The following is a 21,114-nucleotide window of genomic DNA, read 5'->3' on the forward strand; positions in this document are numbered from 1 at the left end:
CCGCGGGAGCAGGTTTGGGGACGTGGGGAAATGTGAGGGCTCCAGCACAAAGGAGGGGAGAGGTCGAGGGGTGAGAAGACTCAGGCGGGGAAGCTGGAGGCTCGGGGACCCAGGCTGTGCCTCCCTCAGTCCATGTCATGTTATGAACGAGCAGGAAATTGCATACGTCAGAAACTGGATGATGACCAGAGCTGACAGCCAGCAGAACCTCTCTGTGAAATGACCCATTTCCCCTTCCTCCTGGACAGGCCGCCTGTAACTGTTTGTCAAAATACACTGGAGATGGGAAGGTCTGCACGCTCATCAACGTCTGCTTAACCGTGAGTACGCCCCCCCCCCCCGGGGTCTGGCCTGCGGTGCCCCCTTCTCCGCGTCTAGGGGCGGGGCATTGAGGTGGGCCCCATCAGAGCTGCTTCTGGGCCATTTCTCCCTCGTGTCCCAGTTGCAGTGTTGGAGAAACTCCAGTCTCTGCCTCCATCTTCAAGTGGCTTCCCCTCTGTGTCTGTGTCTCCTCTTCTAGTGAGGACGCTTGTGGTCTTAAGACCCCCTGGTTAATCTAGGACGATCTCATCTCGAGATCCTCCACTGCATCTGCAAAGACTCCTTTTCTAAACAAGGGTCACATTCACAGATACCAGGGCTTAGGACGTGGACATAGCTTTGCAGGGGGCCACGATTCAATCCACCGCAGAGCAGGAAGAACAGAGGTCTCTGCCCCAGCTCACAGAGCGAGCGCCTGGCACAGCCAGAACTTGAGCGCACGTCTGTCTGATTCAGAGGCCACACCCTTGACCACTTCTCGTGGTGCGTGGTGCTTGTTCCTCCCGCGAGGCACTGATCCCCCACGGGGGCCCGGTTCATACACCTTCCTTCCTCGTTCATATCACTGCCCACCTGAGAGCCTCCTGCTGTGGGCGTGAGTACAGCACAGACAGCTCGTAATTAAAGCCCTTCCTCTCCAGTCGAGGTCCCTACTGTGCCCCCTGCTGGTCTGCTTCATACTGACTGCCTTCCAGCTGATGACTTTTCCCTTTGCTATGATGGATTAGAGTTCAGCCTAAAGCTGAGAAGTATCCAACACGCTTGATGCCTTTCTAGTTAACCCCCAGGTGTTGAGAAACTTCCCATTTGGCAGCTCTGGGCTGATCTGTTCAGGGCTGGAGATCTGCTGGGATGGGCTGCCATCTTGAGATATGGGCATACCTCAGAGGTATCGCGGGTTCGGTTCCAGACCACCAAAATAAAATGAATGTCGCAATAAAGCAAGTCACAAAAATGTTTGGTTTCCCAATACATATAAAAGTTATATTTACACTATACTGAAGTCTATTAAGTGTGCAATAACATTATGTCTAAAAGACCAATGTATGTAAACCAACTACAGTTAAAAACAAAAGACATTAGGAGTTAAAATAAATAAACAAGGTACATACCTTAATTTTAAAATATTTCATTGCTAAAACTTGCTAACCGTCATCTGACGTCGCCACAAACCTCCAATTTGTAAAAACCACATTATCTGCGAAGTGCAGTAACAGAAGGTGTGCCTGTGTAAGGCTGCAGGAGTGGGATGGCCCTTATAACTGTAGAGAGTTGGAAGGCAAGTTCAGGAAAAGGGCAAATAAGGCAAGCCGGTCAGTTACAGAGTGAGACAAAAAGTAAATTTCAATACAGAGTCGCTGCGTGAACATTGGCAGAGCCGGCAAACTAACTGGTCTCGTTCCTATCCCCCATTCCTTGGAAATTCTACCAGAAAAACGGCGGCTGTAGTGAATTTGCTCTCTGCAATCACACCGGAGAAGACGAAAGGACTTGTACTTGCCAACCTAACTACATTGGGGATGGGTTTACCTGCCGTGGCAACATCCATCAGGTAACACGAGGCATGTCTCCATAAAGTAAACTCCACCTTCCTCCCCGTGCGAAGAATCCAGGGAGCTAAGGAGGGTGCAAGAGTTTTGTTACATATAAAACTATAAAATACGAAAGGCTATTTTCATATAAATGGACAATGAAAAGAAATTTTATCTCGCAGTGGGAATTCAGTGATTCAGATCAACAGTTCTAGAGTCAGAAACACCTGGGTTTGCATTCAGCTCTGCCAGTTAGTAATGTGGCTTTGGGCAGATTATATCACCTCTTTGTGTATCCATTTTCTAAAGTGTGAAAGAAAATAACAATGGTACCAGCCCCAGCAGGTTGTTTTAAGATTTCGACGAGATAACGTGTGTAGTGGGCACAGAGCACACAGTACCTCAGAGGCATCGCCGTGATACGGACTGTTGTTGGAGTGTGTCTGTGAACACCCTCGGGCGGAGAGGGTGAAGCCTTGTGATACTTGTAAAGTTCTGCCTATTACAACGTGAACATCCTGTTATTTGGTTTAAAGAGGGACTAGAGCATTCTGGCTGATCAAATGTTCTTGTTGATAAAGAAACTAAACCTGCCATAAACCTATAACTGAGTTTTTTAATATTGAATTTTTTAAAATGAGTCGTTCTGAACATCAACTGTGAGCCTATAGATGAGGCAGATTTCCAGTTGAAATGATGGTAGATACTCTCAATCTTAGAGAATTTGTCCTCCAGTGACATTCTGGTATATAATTCACAGATGTTAAGTGAACCTTCCTTGTCTTTGTTTCCAGGAGCTTCCCAAGAACCCCCAAACATCCCAGTACTACTTCCAGTTGCTGGTAAGAATGTGTGTGTCTGTCTAACTAGAAGAGTTGGGTCTCAGGCCAGATATGGGATAAATCTGTAACCTCCAGAGTAGGTGAGACTAGAATAAATCCGGGAAACTGCATTTCTGGAATAGGCTCTGTGTTGGTCCTTTGTGAACTTCTCAGGCCCCAGGTGGGCAGCATAAAAGAGTGGAATAAATGTTGCACTAGCCCACTGCACATGTGAGAATGTAGTTTATAAAAAAACCTGCCATCATACCTGTGGAGACAAGAAGCGTTACTTGGGGCAATTGGCTAATTCTCCCGGTGAAAGTATTAAGTTAGATCTTTCTGCACCTCTTACATCAGAATACATTCCAGATATATTGAAGAATAAAGGATAAAAATCTAGAAGAATAAAATCATAAAACCTAGAAGAAAATATAAGTAACCGTAGGGTCTTAGCATTGGCAAGAAGACAGAACAGTAAGTCATCTTATTGCTTATATTTGTATTGTTATCCCAAACAGAAAACATTTAGTATGTGGAAAAGACACTGGAAAAAAGTATCTGGAAATAACAGAGATCCTTCTAGGTGGTGGGATTATGGGTAGTTATTTTCTTCTTTATACTGTATTTTCAAATCTTTAATACAGTCAGCATATGTTATTTTTATACCCAGATAAAAATAAACATTATTTCAATGTCTAAGAATCTGAGTGACTCTGAATCTAAGACTAAATAAAACACGGGTCTCCCTATCCAGTTTTCTCTCCCCTCTGCCATCATGTACTCTCTGCTAGTTGTTTGAGCCCCTGCCTGTACTTACGTTAAGTACATGGCATGTGGCCCCCACCTTCCTTCCTACAGGAGCATTCTGTACGAGACCTGGTTGGTCCTGGCCCCTTCACTGTTCTGGCACCTTTGTCTGCAGCCTTTGACGAGGAACCCCAGGTAAGCATGAAGCTAGAGACAGGTGAAAGAGGTTTGAGATCGGAACACAGTCTCTGGGCATCACCCTGGAGACAACGCTGAAGACATTTCTGGACAGTAGATCTAGGATCGGCTGGAGCTGACCAGTAATGGAAGGGGCTGCCTCTCAGTGTAGGGACCCCTCTCAGGGGAAGCATTCAAGTGGATTTGGGGTAACCACTGGCCAGAGACTTTCTAAAGGACATTCCTGAATAGGGTAGGAGGTTAGAAAAGACCAACAATTCTTAAATAATTCAAAGCTCCCAGAGACCACCACCCCCCCCCCGAAAAAAAAAAAAGGAATGAAAAGAAATGCTATATTAATGGGATATAAATAGGTTCTTTTCTTGCAGGACTTATCAGAGCCTTTACTGTTTAACATTCACTTGGACTCTTCATGCTGGATTACCTATTAATATACAATAATGTAGCAAACATTTATCGATTGTGCCAGACACTGTTTCTAGTACCTGTCATAGATTAACTCATGACAGTCTTCATGACAACACAGTAAGCTGAATGCTATTATCATCCCCGTTTAACAGTTGAGGACGCTGAGAGAAGTAACTTTCCCCAGGTCACACGACGAGCAAAATGTGGAGCAAGGACTCAGACATGGCTCTAGAACCTGCGTTCCTGACCACCACCCACACTGCTTCTCTATGCATATATTTTGGACACCAGTGAAGCAGGGACACAGAAATAGTTTTTAAACAAAATTTGACATTTGATTTTTTTTAAGCACTCAAAGAGTTATCATGAAATGATGATAACCTCGTGGGCTTTATTATCACACTGACTTTATGGTTAATATTGTTTGTAGTTTGATTTACGAATGATGAAGCATGGTGGGCTTCTCCGTACTAACGGTGTAAATCTGGCCCAGGCATCTCCGCAACAGGGGGCTGTACTATGTGGCATTACCCGGCATTTTTTCACAAGAGCACTTGTTTTTCAAGTAGCATCTCACGGGACTTGGGGTCCTTGGCATATGTGTTGTGAAATGCTGGACCAGAGGAACTCCAAGTTCCCTTTTACTCTGAGATTCTACAATGGAAGCAGGAAAGGAACTATGGCTGCCTTCTCCCTCTTGCCTGAATAATCTCTACCGTAACCCTGACTACAAGCCAACCCCGACTGCCGACTTCCTAGGGTCTGGGTGGGGACAGAGGTATGGGGGAGAGTCTGGAGGAGAGGACAGCAAAAGGGAAAGTTGGAGCAGAAGGCTTCTGACTCTGGCTGGAACCCTCTGATCTATGGCAGATTAAGGACTGGGACAAACAGGGCCTGATGCCCCAGGTTCTTCGTTATCATGTGATCGCCTGCCACCAGCTGCTTCTGGAAAACCTGAAATTGACCCCCAATGCTACTTCCCTCCAAGGGGAGTCAATTGTCATCTCCGTCTCTCAGGTAAGAGAGGCCACCTCTGCAAGGTGCCCATTTTCCTTGGGCCCTCTCTCTTTCCTCTTCCTTAGAGTAGTAAGAGGAATAATAACAATAACTAACGCATGTGGAGTGACTGCTATATGCCAGGTACTACCCTAAGTATCTTATGTGTACTAACTGATTTAATCCTCAAAATAATCCCATCATGTAGGGGATTTCCCGTCATGAAAACACTACTGTTTTCCCCAATTTACAAATTAGGAAACTGAGCTTAGAGAAGTTAAGCAACTTTTCCAAGGTCACACAGCAAGTAAATATTAGAGCTGGAATTGAAACTCAGAGGCAAGGCAGCCTCAGGTGGTCAAGAGAACTGCCTTTGGCAGCACTGGTCAGAAGCCGGAGAGGGATGAAAGCTTTTGTTCAAAGCATTTGACCATGCTGATCCCTTCCCTCCCACAAAGAGAAACGAATGGTGGCTGTGGAATCCATTACAAAGGGAAAAAAGTGTGTAGTGGGGTCAGCAGGGGGGCTGGTGGTGTAGAGAACACATGTGAAAGAGAAGCCAATTGTGATCTGCTTTTTAGTTCATATTTGAGAATCACAGTGAAGTGACTGTTTTGGTTGATTATTTGCTATTAACTTCTCCAGGTGAAAATTACATTCTTGTCTCAGTTTTTTTTTATATAATCATGATAAAAAATGTGCTCAAGTAATTTGTACCTTCAGATTTTTCCCACGGCTCTACGTAAGTATTCACTTTCACGATGATGTAACATGTTCGTGAAACGTTTTGAAAAAAGCGATTTTGTGTCTGTTTCTCCTCGTGCTCATTTCCTTTTTTTCTTCTTTTTTGATTGATTTCAGGACACAGTGTTGATAAATAATAAAGCTAAGATCATATCCAGTGATATCATCAGTACCAACGGAATCATCCACGTCATAGACAAATTGCTGTCTCCCCAAAACTTGCTTGTCACCCCTAAAGATGCCTCTGGAAGGATTCTGGTGGGTGAACTCATTGTCAGGCTCTCAGCGTGGAATGACTCACAATACTCATCATTTATTACCTCAGTTCTGATTTTGAGGCATTGTTTCAAGACGTTTTAATTTTGCTGCTTCAATCTCAAGCTACTATTAAGAACCTCATAAATACCATTCTTAGTAAGCAGTAAATAGGCAAGAGTCTATTTTAAATAATTGAATGGATTTTGTAAGTTTTTCTTCAGTGTCCACAAGGGCAGGTGGTCTTGTATAGATTTGGAAGATGGAGAAGTTACATAGATGGATGGTGATGATGATGTGTGAGAGAGACAGGATAGATGACTGATGGATGATACAGAGATAGGTAGATAGATAGGTGACAGGTAGGTAGATAGATAGACAGACAGATACCACTAAAACCGAACCAGGAGTAAAACGTCTTCTCAATTGACAGGAAAGACAATTTCAACTTTTTTGTTATTTACTAGTATTGGGTTCTTCACTGCAGACAGCAGAATCCACTATATCTCACTTAAATAAAAAAGAGTTTCTAAAGATATTAAGTATAGCACCAAATCTCTTAGAAAGCCAAAGAGCCTAATTCAGATGCTACACAGCTGGGAACAAAGCAGCCCAGGGACACCTACAAAGGGAGGACACCTGACTTCACCGTAGGGCTGTCCTATACCAGCTACGCCCATGCCACCTGTCTCCAGCCTCATCACTAGGACATGAGAGTCTGGATACCAGATGCCTCCACCCTGTGCTCGTCAGAAGATCTGATATTCCTGCTAGCAGCCACCACCACCGCATGTTGTTTCTTTTCACCTCTAAGTCTTGCACAAGCACCTCCGCCTGGGGGATCCCGTATCACATATGGAACTCTAGCTGCAAGGCAGTCTGGGAAAATGCAGTGTTTGGCCATCCAGCCTCTGTAAAGCAGGAAGGCATGGGTACAGTGGAGCTGGGGTGGGTGCTGACGAGCCAACCTACGGTACCTGCCACGCTATCTTCCCCTCGTTCTATTCAGTTGAGCTTTTGTTAAAGTGCTTTGTGAACTGTAGGCAGAAAAGTTTCATTCCCATTCTTATTATCTTTGCAGCAAAATCTTACAACAGTGGCAATAAACCATGGCTACATCAAATTTAGCAACTTGATACAGGTAAAAACCTAGCAGGAAAGTTACCTCAGGGGATATAACCTACCTAAAGAGGTTCGGTGTTTGGAGGGTTTTTTGTTTGTTGTGTGGTTTTTGTTTGTGGCACTAGCCAGCTGTTGTGGGATCTTTGGGAAAGTCCTACTTTTCTGAAGAACAAAGTCTTTCTCTGCCACTCCATTCCCCAAATGTTGTAGGGTTTGTTCCCTGGCTGAGTTAGAAATTGAGGTATTTGAGCCTGGAGCAAGGGAAAGGAATTAGGATGTGCCAGTTCCTGAAATAGGTGCTTCACATCTGGAATCATCACCCCTGTTACCAAGATGGGGAAACTGAGACACAGAGATGGGAAATCTATGCTGATGAGATGGGCAGAAATTACACTTCAAACCACATTTTTCTGACTTCAGAGGTGACTCCCACGAATTGAGTAGAGAAACTTCTTGTTCAAAGATTTCGGAGGAGAATCAGGAAGGAGCGGGGTTCTCCAAGACCCCTCTCCGCCACCTAACCCCAGCAGTCCCAGGAGGGCTCTAAGAACCCTGGGGCTCCCACGGCGCAGTCAACAAACCTGGTGTAGACCAGTGATTTCCAAAATGGCCTGGGGCTTGGGTTCTCTGGGGAGCTTTTTAGAAATGGAGATTTGAAGGTGTTCTTAATGAGACTCTCCAGGGGTGTTACAGACCAGTATATTTGCCCATCCACCCAGCCCCTAAACCTTATACTACCCCCCATACCTGGACATCAGGTCTGCTTGAACACAGACTTTTATTGCAAGGTAGCAAGCTTCTCTGGGGCTCAAAAAAGGGGAATAAAAAAGCCTACTTCATAGTGTTGTCGGGAAAATTATAAGAAAAAAAAAATATGATGCACCCCTGCTATAGAAGGTTCTCAAAATGATTCTTACCCATTCATCTGGCAAATTCTTTTTTTTGACTCTGTGTGATCTAGAAATCTTCTAAATATACAGGAGTATCTCAATATTGTATAGGTTTCACTTTTTTTTTAATGAAATATGAGAAAAGTGCCAAGTGGGTCTTCCAGAAATTAAAACATTTGGCCAAGAGTAGTAGCAAAAAAAGATAGAGAGAAGGAGAGATACTTGCTAAAGTGTTTCCCTATTAACAAAAGCCCAGAACTTGACTTTGTTTTACTTTCTAAGAAAATGAAGGTCAGGATGACTGGAGTCTGATGGGCCTTTAGTTTTAGGGACCAGCCAGAGTCCCCAAAAGCCCCAGGGCAGGCACAGAGGGGACCCCGGGCTGGCTGGCTCTGGTCCTCAAGGAGAGCCTGTGCCTCTTGGCTGGGCTTTGCTGTGCATGTGACCAGCTCCCTGCGTTTCAGGACTCGGGCTTGCTGAATGTCATCACTGACCCTATCCACACCCCGGTCACTCTCTTCTGGCCCAGCGACCAAGCCCTCCAAGCCCTGCCCCCTGAACAACAGGATTTCCTGTTCAACCAAGACAACAAGGACAAGTTGAAGGAATATTTGAAGTTCCACGTGATCCGAGATTCCAAGGTATTTTGTTTTCACACAGACGGGAGTTGCAGGGGTGCCCCTGGGGTGATCAAATCCAGGAATTGTCCGTGCATCTCCCCCCCGCACTACGGTGCAAAGGTGGCCTGAGCATCCCCTGCCCCGCTGTGTCCTCCTCTGACTGCCTGTGGTGAATTGACCCCTGCAGTGTAGCACATCTCGTTCTGTTTCTCCCACTGGCCACTGTTTTTGTCCCAACTTTAACCAACACCCAAGAGCATCCCTCCCCTCTTGTACTGCAGACCAGCTTCCTCCCTGCCCTAGTTCACATGGCAAAGTGGCCGTTGACGACAGTCCCCAAGTTCCTCCCAGAATGACTCTATCTCTCCCAATTCCAGAGTTTCTAGGCAAAGGTCTGATTCATCCAGCTGTGGCCAGCTGTTGGCTCCTGAGCTGATCCTCTGTGATCAGGGAAGCAGGATCTTGTGGGAACATGGCAGCTCTTGCTAAAACCCTGTCTCTTTGGGTCCTCAGCCAGGACCCTGTTTCCCTCCAGGAATGAGACACCTAATCCAAGAAGGCCAAATGCCCTCGCTGTGGTTAATTGGTAGGAACTGTAGTAGTTTCCTAAGGCTGCCATAACCAATTACCACAAACTGGGTGGCTTGAAACAACAGAAATGTATTCCCTCAGAGCTCTGGAGGCCAGAGGTCTGAAATCACGGTGTTGACAAGGCTGTGCCTGCTGAAAGCTCTGGGGGAGGGTCTGCTCCCTGCCTCTCTCTTAGCTTCTGATGGTTGCCAGACATCCTTGGCAACCCTGCCTTGTAGTGCGTCCCTCCAGTCTCTGGCCCTGTTATCACATGGCTCTCTATCTTCTCCCTGTGTGTTTCTGTGTCTTCACATGGCACTCTCCTCTCTTCTTAAGAAGGCACCAGTCATATTGGATTAAGGGTCCACTCTACTCTTGTATGACCTCATCTCAACTAATTATATCTGCAATGATCTTATTTCCAAGCAAGGTCACATTTTGAGGTAATGGGGACCAAGACTTCAGTAAAACTTTTGAGGGGACACAATTCAACCCATCACAGCGCCCAATGCCATCTCCCTAACTCTGATCCTGCCACGGGCTTCACACACCAACACAGCATCTTCCATGGACTCCCGAGCATAGATGGGGATGGAAGGCTGATTGAAACCAGCTGGAGGAGACTTTCCCCACAGAAAAAATGTCCAGCTTCCTAGAGAGCCCACGCTTCTTCTTGCTTTTGATTATATCTACTGTCATTTTAAGGCTGGAATTATTAGAACTCTTAGAAAAATTGTGTCTGAATTTGGTTTGTTGGCGAAGCTCCTTGGGGCCATTCTTCAGCCCAGATTTGGGGTGTTAATGTGGCATCATCACTCCTACAGGTTTTGGCAGTGGATCTCCCCAGGTCTGCTACCTGGAAGACCCTGCAAGGTTCCGAGCTGAGTGTGAAGTGCGGAGCTGGCAGTGACATCGTGAGTATTGTCACCCAGTGGAAGTTGGGAGTGCATTCTCCAACCACTGCCCCTTCCAGGAGTTGTTCATTTTTTCCCACGTTGACAGCAAGCTCTTTTCTCTCACTGCCTTCAGGGCTATCTCCCCTGAGTAAGTGGATATGAAAAACCTGATAAGTCCTGGCCAGCCCAAGCCCTCACCAGGTGTCAGGGAGCCTCCCTTTACACTTGCAGAGAGCAGCTTTTGGTTGATTTTTGGGGAAGATTTATTTTCCAGTGTGAGACGCTTCCCTGAAGCAAGAAAGTACCCTGTCATTCCTTTTCCTTCCTTCCCAGCCCTGCTGCAGCTTCCCCTCCAGCCCTCTCAAAGCATGTCAGAGCCAGCTCTAGGTTACATCTACCTAGATAGGCCAACAAAGAGAAAATTTGCAATTTTCACCTTCCTGGGCTTGCTCCTTAACAATATTACCTTCCTGTAATTCCATGTGATGAATGGGTCTGATGGGATAATAGTAGCTGCATCCTCTATCTTTCATTTAATGGAAAATGGCAGTGGCTTAAATATGTAAGGGTTTCTCTCTCTTATAAAAAAAAAAAAAAAATCTGGAAGTAGCCAATCCAGAGGTAGCGTGATGGCTCACTGGGGGAGCTCCTTCTGTCTTCCTGCTCTGCAGCACATGTTTCCAGCCTCACAGTCACCTCAAGGTCCAACATAACTGTTGGAGCTCCAGCCATCATGTCCACTTTCCAGGCAGTAGAAAGGAGAAAGGGCAAAAGGGATGCAGCTCTAAGCTGAGTTGATTACCTTCAAGGAGCCTTCTGAGAAGTCCCAGATAACATTCTGTTTACGTCTCCTGACAAGCCAGAATCCCTTTGGTGATTGGATTGGAATTGCATTGAATTTGTTACCAAATATGAAGAGTGTTAGCATCTTTACATCCCAACTTCTGGAAAGTTGTCCTAATGTACGTACTCTCTTGAGATCAACTATACTGTCTCCATAGACCAAACTGGACATGTATCAAAGAAGAAGAAGAAAAATGTTCACTGCTCATCCTGAGTGCTAATAGAACTTTCAGGCACTTTGTACACGGGACTTTTCGTTGCGGCGCGCAGGCTCTTCGTTGTGGTGCGCAGGCTTCTCTCTAGTTGTGGCGTGCGGGTTTTCTCTTCTCTAGTTGTGGTGCATGGGTTCCAGAGTGCATGGGCTCTGTAGTTTGTAGCACGCAGCCTCTCTAGTGGAGGCAAACGAGCTCAGTAGTTGTGGCACACGGGCTTAGTTGCTCCACGGCATGTGGAATCTTAGTTCCCTGACCAGGGATGGAATCCGCGTCCCCTGCATTGGAAGGCGGATTCTTTACCACTGGACCACCAGGGAAGTCCCCAGAGTACTATTTAGTTGGAACTTTATAACAACCCTATGCAATGGAATCATTAATCCTATTCACCTGGTAAAAACAATTAAACCTCAGGGAAGTTCAGGGACTTGTTCACACAGTGTATAAGTAGAAGTGGGGGGATTCAACTGCAGTTTTCCAGGGCTCTTTCCACTGAGTTACACAGTGTACCTCCCATCAGACACTAGAGAGAGATTTATCTTTTTCTTTTCATGGCACTTTCTAAAAGCATTTGCTTCCTGGGAGGGAAATATATCCATCAATTTACTAGCTGGGTGGACCTTAGGAAAGAAAGCCTGAGGACTGCTGCAAGCATTAAACGAAGTCATGTATCTCGAGCACAGTTTAGACAATGCCTAGTATACGTGAAAAAGTTGTTGTCGTTAAAAGGGTAAAGCCCATCAGTGTATATTTTGGAAAGGAAGTTGTACCGGTAGCTCTGCTAGGTGCTGGCACTAAATATGAAAACTGGGTAGCTGCACGCGACGTGGCCATGTCAACCAGGTTTATCCTGAGCCACGGCCAGGCCATCCCTACCCCACCCTGTTAACCCCCACTGCCAGCGTTTCTACTTTGGTAGAGGCAGTGCTGTCGACTGGCCAGGAGTGTGGGCTGAGGCTGCCAGCCTGGGCATGAATGCCTGCACCACCACTTACCGACTGTGTCACCTTCGCAAGTTACCTAACCATTCACTGCCTCATTCTCTTCATCCGTGAATGGGGCACCAGCAAGAGTAGCCACATCCTCGGGATGTTGTGAGGATCGAAAGAATTTGCACAGGTAAAGCATGAGGGACAGTACTCGGATGTAATACATACCGCGTGTCTGAGAAAAAGATGTTGGCCGTCGGTACGTATCAGTTCTCTGTGACTCTAGCAGGCGCTGGCCACACTCCACGGCCTGGGAAGAGGAGAAGTCTGAGGACTGTTGACTGTTCCCCTGCTCTCTCTCCCTCTGTCACAGGGCGAGCTCTTCCTGAACGGCCAAATGTGCAGAATTGTGCAGCGGGAGCTCTTATTTGACCTGGGCGTGGCCTACGGCATTGACTGTCTACTGATCGACCCCACCCTGGGGGGCCGCTGTGACACTTTTACCACGTTCGATGTCTCGGTCAGTCCTAAAAACACTACTGTAGTAAGGGAACCTTGGGCCAAGGAACAGCCCTCATGGGTTGTGGGACCCTGCTGTGACGCCACAGAGGGCTGGTCCCCAGTGAACACGGGACCCAAGGGGTCAGAGCGCCACATGACAGTGCTCTTCAGATTAACGTCTACTTAGTCCCGTACAAGCCTTGCCCGTGCTCATTTATGCACCCACACACCCATCCATCCATCCCCCTGCCATTAAGGAAACAGTTGTTGGGAACCAACTGTGTGCCACTGTTCTACCAGTCATTTTCAAACCCACCCATCCACTCAATCATTCACTTAACCATTCTACAAGCACTTTTTGAGCCTCTGCCAGAATAAACCGTGAGAAATGCCGTACTTGACAGGGTATGACTACAAAAGTGGCCGTTTCATATGGTTCCATCTAATACATGCCACCATACCGCCATTCATTTGCTCATTCATTAACACTGACTGAACTTCCGTCCCGGGTCCTGCACTGTTTGAGGCGTGTGTACATCTCACACACATTCATCCACCCAGTGCCATTTATTGACCTTTGAGCCTACTGTTTGGCTCAATGCTCATCTTACCCCTATCCAATAGTAGAAGCAGTTATCATCTACTCTATTATGCAAACTTGTAAATTGAGTCTCAAAGAGGTGGAGTGACTTACATGGCAAAGTCTGTCACCAGTTGATTTCTGTACCGGGCAACTTGTAGGCATTCAATAAATATCCCAAATTACTAGGATAACAGCCGAAGTAGGAGATGAAAAACCAGTTGTTAATTTCTTCACTTTCAAAGTATATACACAGACAGTTTTTTCAGTTAATCGTTTTTCCTCACCAATCAATCCCCTGAAAATCAAATAGCAACAAGAATTATTATCCCTGTTTTATAGATCAGAAGACTAAGGATCAAAGAATATGATTAGCTAGAACAATTACAGCTGATTTATAATGGAACTGACGCCTGCATCCACATTTCCCACTGCTGCTATACCGTGTGCCTGTGTGACCCCGCCCTGGTCCACCTCCATCTAACAGGGAATTTTTACCTCAAAGAACTAGACTAAGGAATTGAGGTCCACGACATACCTTCAGAATTCTCTATGGCAAAGTTACAGAGTGTTTGCTTTTATATTCTTGATCATAGCCAGAATCTTAAGATAGATTAAGTTTTTAGTCACATAATCAAGGCATTAACCTGGGGCATTCCTTGTGTTTCCCAATATTCTGGATTTTTAAGTGTTTCTTTTCTTGCGTACTAGGGGAACTGTGGGAGCTGTGTTCATACTCCCAGCTGCCCCAGGTGGACTAAACCAAAGGTAATTATGAACATAGTGATAACGTTTGGAGAGTGATAGGTTTGTTTCTCTATCAGACCCCAGTCTCCTGGTAGCTATGAGTGTGCATGCGTGTGCATCTGCAAGTGTGTTATAACTGTGTGTAATTAGTTTATGTCTTTCTTTCAACAGTCAGGCCAGTGGGATGAGAGATGAACATTCTTAGCCCAGGCAGCCTGTCAACCCACTATCCATCTTTTAAGAACTGTCTAGGAGAGTCATGGGATTACAGACCTAGAAGGGGTTGTAAGGATAATTATAATTATAAAAATAATAGTTGTATTTTGTTGGTTGCTGTTCATGTCCCCGGCTCTGTGCTGGCCCCTTTATTTTGACATTATCCCTATTCCCCATTATAATACCTATAGAAAAATATATTACCTCCACTTACAACAGATGAGCCTCAGAGAGGATAAGCAATCAGCCCGAGGCCACACAGCTAGTAAGGAGCAAAGCTAGGATTAGAGCCCAGCATGCAATGTAAGAGTAATGGTTAAGCCAATGAAATTTGGGGTCCACAGTTATGGGGTCAAATTCTCATGGGTAATCTTTGGCAAGTCATTTTATATGTTTTTGCCTCTGCGAAATGGAGCTAATAACAGTTCTGTGTGTGATTATTAGGAAAAGTAAGTTTTTAAATGTGGGTACAGAGCCTGGCACATAGCAAGTGCTCATTAAGTATTAGTTTTAGTACTTACTCCAAAGCCAAGCTCTTTCTACTCTACCAGTAACCCCTCTCACAGAAACACCCCTACAAAATGAACTGTAACCCCATACCCTCTCTACTGATGTTCCTGGGGCCTGGCCACAGACCCCTCTCCTGATAGAAAGCCACCTCTTTCCCACTCCCTTCTCAGGCGACCACACCTTTTGCAAACAGCTCTAAGGATTAAGATGGGGAGAAATCTTCTTCCCATGGACTCCACCTCTGCCCCCTCCCCCATTCATTTGTCTCTCTACACCCCTAAGAAGAGAATTCCCTGTACAGGGCTCATGACCATTGAGTCCCATTTTCTACTTGGGCAGTACCCAGGTTCCCCCACTGGGGGCGGACTAGAGCCCAAGAGCCCAAGGGGATGGAAGGTGGAGGGATGGTTCAATCTCTTCCTTTAGGGTGAGAAGCGGAAGTGTCTGTACGACTTGCCCTTCAGGAGGAACCTGGAAGGCTGCAAGCAGCAGTGCACCCTGGTGATACAGCTCCCCAAGTGCTGCAAGGGCTACTTCTGGCCAGACTGTCAGGGTAAGGGAGCCTCTTACTGCCTCGCAATTCTGAAATGATTGTACAATCACTGTGGAGCATTTGAAAGTACTGTATAGGGGGCCGGGGGGGGGCACGGGGAGCAGGGGAGTATATCACTCTTAATGATTCTGCTAAGAAAAGATCCAAAAGCAATTATTCTGAAGAGCTGTGCAGCTTTCCTTCTCCTTTTTTTTTTTGTCTTGTCGTATTTGGTTTTTACAGAGTTGAGATTCTACTGTGCATAGATTGTACATCATGTGTCATGCTTTTCTGCTTGATGTTATAGCATAAGACATTTCCCATGGTGTTAGAAACACCATACTTCATTTCTGACACCAGTCTATGATACTGATAAGCATGCTAGCTTAAACGCGTCTAAAGACATCTACCTTGGCAGGTTGCTATACAACTGTGATATGAATGGGCCATTATTTCCTGAAATCTCCCGTTATGTGTAACGTCGCCCTCCCTCCCTCACCTCACCCTTTCAGGAAAGGGCTCCCGAAACCCCTTTGTCTAGATACGACTTCTAGCCAATAACGCAGCAGCAAAAGCATAACAAATGCCATAGAACTTCCCATCCACCATGCATTGATTTAAGTGAGCACATTTATTGAGTGCTACTTCCCATATATGGGAACATCTGAACCTCACAGCAACGCCTAAGAAGTAGGTTCCCTTGTCATCCCCATTTTACAGATGACGAAATCAAGGCACAGATTGGATAAGAAGCACACTTAGGGTCCCACAGTATGTCTCCAGAAGCCGTGGTTTTAAGTACCATGCATACTCCATTCATCATGGTCCAGTTGAGAAAATTCTGGGCTGGGAGTCCACGCAATCACTCAGCCTCCACTCCACTCTCCATCACTAAAGCACAGACCATTGATAAAAGTCAGTGTCATCCCTTATATTTGTTCAGCGCTTTATATTTTCAAATGCTCTTGGTTACAGTGTCTTATCTGATCCTCAGAGTGGGCACTCTGTCATCACCCTCCCCCTCCTCCTCTAGAGCTAAGAGAACCGAAGCTCAGAGCAAGTTCATTATTCAGCCCAGATCAACACAAATCCAGGTCTCCTGACCCCCAAATACAGTGCACAGTTCAGTATATTGCTCTGCCAGTCCTATTAGATAGATAGATAGATAGATAGATAGATTTTTTTTTTTTTTTTTTTTTTTTTGTGCGGTACGTGGGCCTCTCACTGTTGTGGCCTCTCCTGTCGCGGAGCACAGGCTCCGGACGCGCAGGCTCAGCGGCCATGGCTCACGGGCCCAGCCACTCCGCGGCATGTGGGATCTTCCCGGACCGGGGCACGAACCCATGTTCCCTGCATCGGCAGGCGGACTCTCAACCACTGCGCCACCAGGGAAGCCCCCCTATCAGATATAGTTAAGCCATAGGCCAGTGGGTTGCTCTAAACATCCAGTGACACTATGTGGATATGTCCCCGGGGCCACAGAGGACAGAATCCACAGCTAAGGACAGGTTAGCAGCATGTTCACAAAGACGCTGAGCTGCTCTGGGTCTGGGGAGCCTGTTGAGTCACTGCTGTTTCATCTCTTCCAGCCTGCCCTGGAGGACCAGATACCCCATGTAACAACCGGGGTGTCTGCCTCGATCAGTACTCACCCGCGGGACAGTGTAAATGCAACACCGGCTTCAACGGGACAGCGTGTGAGCTGTGCTGGCCAGGGAGATTCGGGCCTGACTGTCAGCGTATGTGGCACCCACTCCCCTGAGCTTCTGCCTGTCGTTCGGCTGTATGCTCCCTGCCCCGATGCACACCATCCACCTGAGCTGGAAGCATCCTTCTTCCTCTCTTTCTTTCCCGGCCACCCACCTCCCATCTGCCTGCCCTCACATGCTTTTTTCCTCCTTGGATATATTCCCAGTTTCCATCCACTGAAAGAGCCTCCCCTCTAGAAGTGAAACTCACATCCCCTGCAGCCACCAAGGCAAGCTGTGGCCGACCAACACTCATTCAGTCATTCAACTATCACATATATGCTGAGTCCTTACTAACGTTGACAGCTAATGTGTGTGGAGTGCCTACTGTGTGCCAGGCAGGTATGTTGTACCATCTAATCCTCACAACAAGCCTTTGAGGTGGGTACTCTTTATTATCCCCACTTAGCAGATGAAGAAGCTGAGGCACAAAGAGGCTTAGTGACTTGATCAAAAGCCAGGAATGGTTCTAAGTTATAGAGCTTAGCTTTCAAAATCCCAGCTTTCAAGGAGTGTACATTCAAAGGGAGGAAACAAAGATGACAGAAACAAAAATAGATATAAAGGCATAAAGAAGATGAAGCAGATGAAGGGAATCGAGATAGAAAGGAGGCACTGGTCCAGAAGACATCTCATGAAACATCTGAGTAGAGACCTAACAGAGGTGAGGGGGCCGGGAGTGGGACTGTCAATAGCAGCTCTGTCCGGTCAAATTTCAGTGATGATGGAAATGCTCTGTAACTCCGCCACGAGGGATGGTAGCCGCTAGCCACAAGTGGATGTTGAGTACTCAAAACCTGTGACTAAGGAACTGAGTTTTGGTTTTTTAAATTAGTTTACATTTAGATAGCCACGTGTGATGAGCGGCTGCTCTGATGGACAGTGCAGGCTAGAGGAATGGCTTTCCTGGAAGAGAGACAAGCAAGTGCAAAGGCCCTGAGGCAGGCGTGGGCTTGGCATGCAAGGAACAGCAGAGTGGCCAAGGTGGCTGAGCAGGGTGGGCAAAGAAGAGGGAGAAAGGGAGAAGAAGGAATCTGAAGGTCGCCAGGGACCAGATAACATAGGAGCTTCTTGCCCAGAGACAGGTCTTCAGCGTCTAATCTAAGTGTGATGGCGGCCAGTAAAGGATTGTGAATGGGGGGCGGGGGGGGGGGGTTGTCCTGAGCAGATTGGAAAGGACCACCCCAGCTGCCCCGTGGAGAGTGCACCATGGGAGCGCACGAGCAGAAGCAGGGCCAGCTTTGGGGAGGCTAATGCCACATTCTGGGTGAGAGCCGGTGGTGCCGTGGGCTAGAGTGGTGCTGCTGGAGGTGGTAAGAAGCAGAAGGATTGGTATATTTCTTGAAGGTTTGACCATTCAGTCCATTTCTCTGTTAGGAGGCCCAGATGATGTTCCCTCCCCCTACTGTTCAGTTACATACCCCATGATACCCTCTACTTCTGTGTTTACAGCAATCACTGTATTTATCATTACGTGTTCGATAACCAGGTACTGCTAGACCGTAAGCTCCCTGAGAACAGGGACCTTATGTCTTGGGTTTTCTGCTGTAACCTCATTGCCTGGTAGTGTCTGCCTCATGATAGCCACTGAATTGGTTATTTTTTGAAAGTCTGAATGAATGAGTGAGTGAATGAATGTGGATAAACACGGTGCCTTCCAAACCAACAGCGCCGCCAGCATGTGGTCAGTGGGCTTGGTTGATTGGATTTCAATCCCTGATCTCTGCCGACTGACCACACTCCAACTTGCTCTACAGCCTGTGGCTGCTCGGACCGTGGGCAGTGCAACGACGGGACCACGGGCTCTGGGCAGTGCGTCTGTGAAACGGGGTGGACGGGCCGCTTCTGCGACACTCAGACAGGTCTGTCCTGGGGGTGGCCACCTGCCGGCGGCCCCGTGCTGCAGCGGACCCTGCCGAGAGCGGCCGACCGAGGGTGGGGGTCTTAGCGACATCGGAAAAAAACAACAAGGCACGGGTTCCCTTTTTCACGAGGAATACATGACGTGGTTGTGTGGCCCCAGGGTCCGCAGATCTGGTGACTTGAAGGAAAACTAGATGACAAGATTTAACTCAAACCCATGAAACCAGCATGCAGTCCTGTCAATCATGGAAGGACCCACCTCAAGCAAAGTATACAGGATTGGGCAGGAAGGGTCCCTCGGGATCGTGGTCCAGGCCCAGATGTGTGCAGACCCAGAGGTGAAGGGTTTCACAGAAAACGTGCTGTTCCCTGGAGTCCAGGATATGACCCCTGATTCAGTTGCTTATTAGACAAACGGCCTCAGCTAAGCCACCCTCTCCGAGGCTTGATGCGCTCGTCCGAAAAAAGAGAGCCTGTTGCATGGTTTTCAGGGGAGGATTGTTGTAAGGGTCGGGGTCATGGTTTCGGGGTGTCCGGTGCATGTGGGGCACTCAGAAACAGTAGCTGCCATTATCGCTATCCGTCATTGTCATCCTTGTCATGACCCTGATCCTTACTGAGCTGTCAGTTTTCTGAGGCCTCCCTTGAAGCCCAAGCCTCATGTTCCGGTCAAAGGTTGAATTCTCCAATGTAAAGCACTGTCGCTTCATCCTCCCTGGGGGCAGAGGGGCAAGACCAAGCTCTTCCTATGGGCATCAGCAACCTGAAGCTCCAGCAGCCCAGCAGTCCCCTTAACTTCAGTTCTTCCCCCTCTTCTCTCCCCCGTCCTCCTCCCGTGGCTTCATGCTGCCTCCTGATACTGCAGCCCCTGCCAGCCACCAGAGCCCCAGACTTCTCCCAGGCTCTGCAGTGCCCACAGAAGGCCTTGGAATTTCTCCTCCAATTTAACCATCTCCTCTGGAACCCCATGCCCTTAGGGCCAAAGAGCTAATCTGCTAAATTCACCCTTGCTAGCGGACTTTGAGGTATAAAGTGTTCATTGGTTGCCCCTAATGGTAACATATTTGCATTTTAATCTGGATAACATTTCAGAAGTAATGTCTTAATAATACAAAGGAGTGATTCCGGAATCTCAGAATCTCCAGGCTGGGAGGGACCTTAGCAAATCACCCCGTCCGCCCGCCATAAGGGGCCACTTTTGAAACACAGTGGCAGGCCAGATGGGGTCTCAGGAAGATGCCTTAGGTGGGCCCCAGCCCTTCACATCATGGTGCGGAATGAATGCTGACCTCTTTCTTTGCAGTTCTGCCCCTCGTGTGCATGCCTCCTTGTTCTGCTCATGCCACCTGTAAGGAGAACAACACGTGTGAGTGTAACCTGAATTATGAAGGGGACGGAATAACGTGTACAGGTAGGTCCCATCCGTGCATGGGTGGAATAGCAGCGAGGTGCTAGGAGCAGAGCGGCTCTTGGTCAGGGTGCCTGGGCTCCATCCCGGCCCTTCCGCTTCCTGCTCGGACTGCTTCGGCAATACCCACCCTCTCTGCGACTCAGTTTTCCTCGATGGGTTTGCTCATGCCTGACCTGCCCACTTCCCAGGTCATGACTTTGAAACTGCTTTGCCAACTGTGATGCACTTTGTTCTACGGTATTTTTGTGACTTTACAGATAATCCAGTCTTACTTCAAAAAATTCAGAAACTATACTACAGTATTTAAAAGACAACAGTGAAACCTACACATGCTCTCACCACTCGGTGAGAACCACTTTGAACACTGAACTGTCTCTGTCTCTAGTAGTTACAATATAGGTTCAGCCACACAGAGACCCAAATGAACAGTGGCACAAACCAGGCAGAGGTTTAAATGTTTATTTTTATCTCTTATAGCAGTTTGCATGGAGGCATCCAGGGCTAACATAGGGTTTCACTCTGAAAGGTCATCTGGGGGCCCAGACTCCTTCTATCTTGTTGCTCTGCCATCGTTCACTTGCCTGGCCCGAGATGGTCACTACCAAAGCACATCCCAGGCAGCAGGATAGAGAGGGAGAGAGAGGAGGCAGACCTCCTCCCTTTAAGGACACACCTAGAAGAGGCTAAAATCCTGTCTGCTTCCACCCCATTGGCTGGAACCTCATCATCTGTCACACCTAGGACACAGGGGAGCCTGGGAAATGTAGTCTTCAGTTGGACAACCATGAAGCCCAGCTGAAAATCTACCACTACAGAAAAAGAAGACAGTAGGTACTGGGGGAAAGCTACTAGTCCTGGGCACGCATACTTTCTAACTGTCCTCACGAGTAGATATTCATATA

The 21,114-nt window shown here is 47.2% G+C and overlaps 1 protein-coding gene across 1 annotated transcript in view; it reads left to right on the forward strand.

Annotated features, from left to right (window-relative positions):
• The window catches only part of STAB2 (stabilin 2), a 151,477-nt gene that overhangs the window by 113,754 nt on the left and 16,609 nt on the right, over positions 1-21,114 (forward strand). The window contains exons 44-58 of the mRNA XM_022600016.3: positions 249-320; positions 1,754-1,873; positions 2,648-2,695; positions 3,533-3,616; positions 4,898-5,044; positions 5,885-6,025; positions 7,104-7,163; positions 8,499-8,675; positions 10,049-10,138; positions 12,478-12,624; positions 13,897-13,953; positions 15,085-15,211; positions 16,780-16,929; positions 18,696-18,800; positions 20,105-20,212. Coding sequence (XP_022455724.2) covers positions 249-320; positions 1,754-1,873; positions 2,648-2,695; positions 3,533-3,616; positions 4,898-5,044; positions 5,885-6,025; positions 7,104-7,163; positions 8,499-8,675; positions 10,049-10,138; positions 12,478-12,624; positions 13,897-13,953; positions 15,085-15,211; positions 16,780-16,929; positions 18,696-18,800; positions 20,105-20,212 — 1,633 coding nt within the window. The remainder of the gene's footprint in view (positions 1-248; positions 321-1,753; positions 1,874-2,647; positions 2,696-3,532; positions 3,617-4,897; positions 5,045-5,884; positions 6,026-7,103; positions 7,164-8,498; positions 8,676-10,048; positions 10,139-12,477; positions 12,625-13,896; positions 13,954-15,084; positions 15,212-16,779; positions 16,930-18,695; positions 18,801-20,104; positions 20,213-21,114) is intronic.

The sequence above is a fragment of the Delphinapterus leucas genome, chromosome 11 (genome assembly GCF_059928025.1).
Source record: "Delphinapterus leucas isolate spDelLeu-1000000601 "Yukka" chromosome 11, BTC_Dleu_Yukka2, whole genome shotgun sequence".
NCBI lineage: Eukaryota > Metazoa > Chordata > Mammalia > Artiodactyla > Monodontidae > Delphinapterus > Delphinapterus leucas.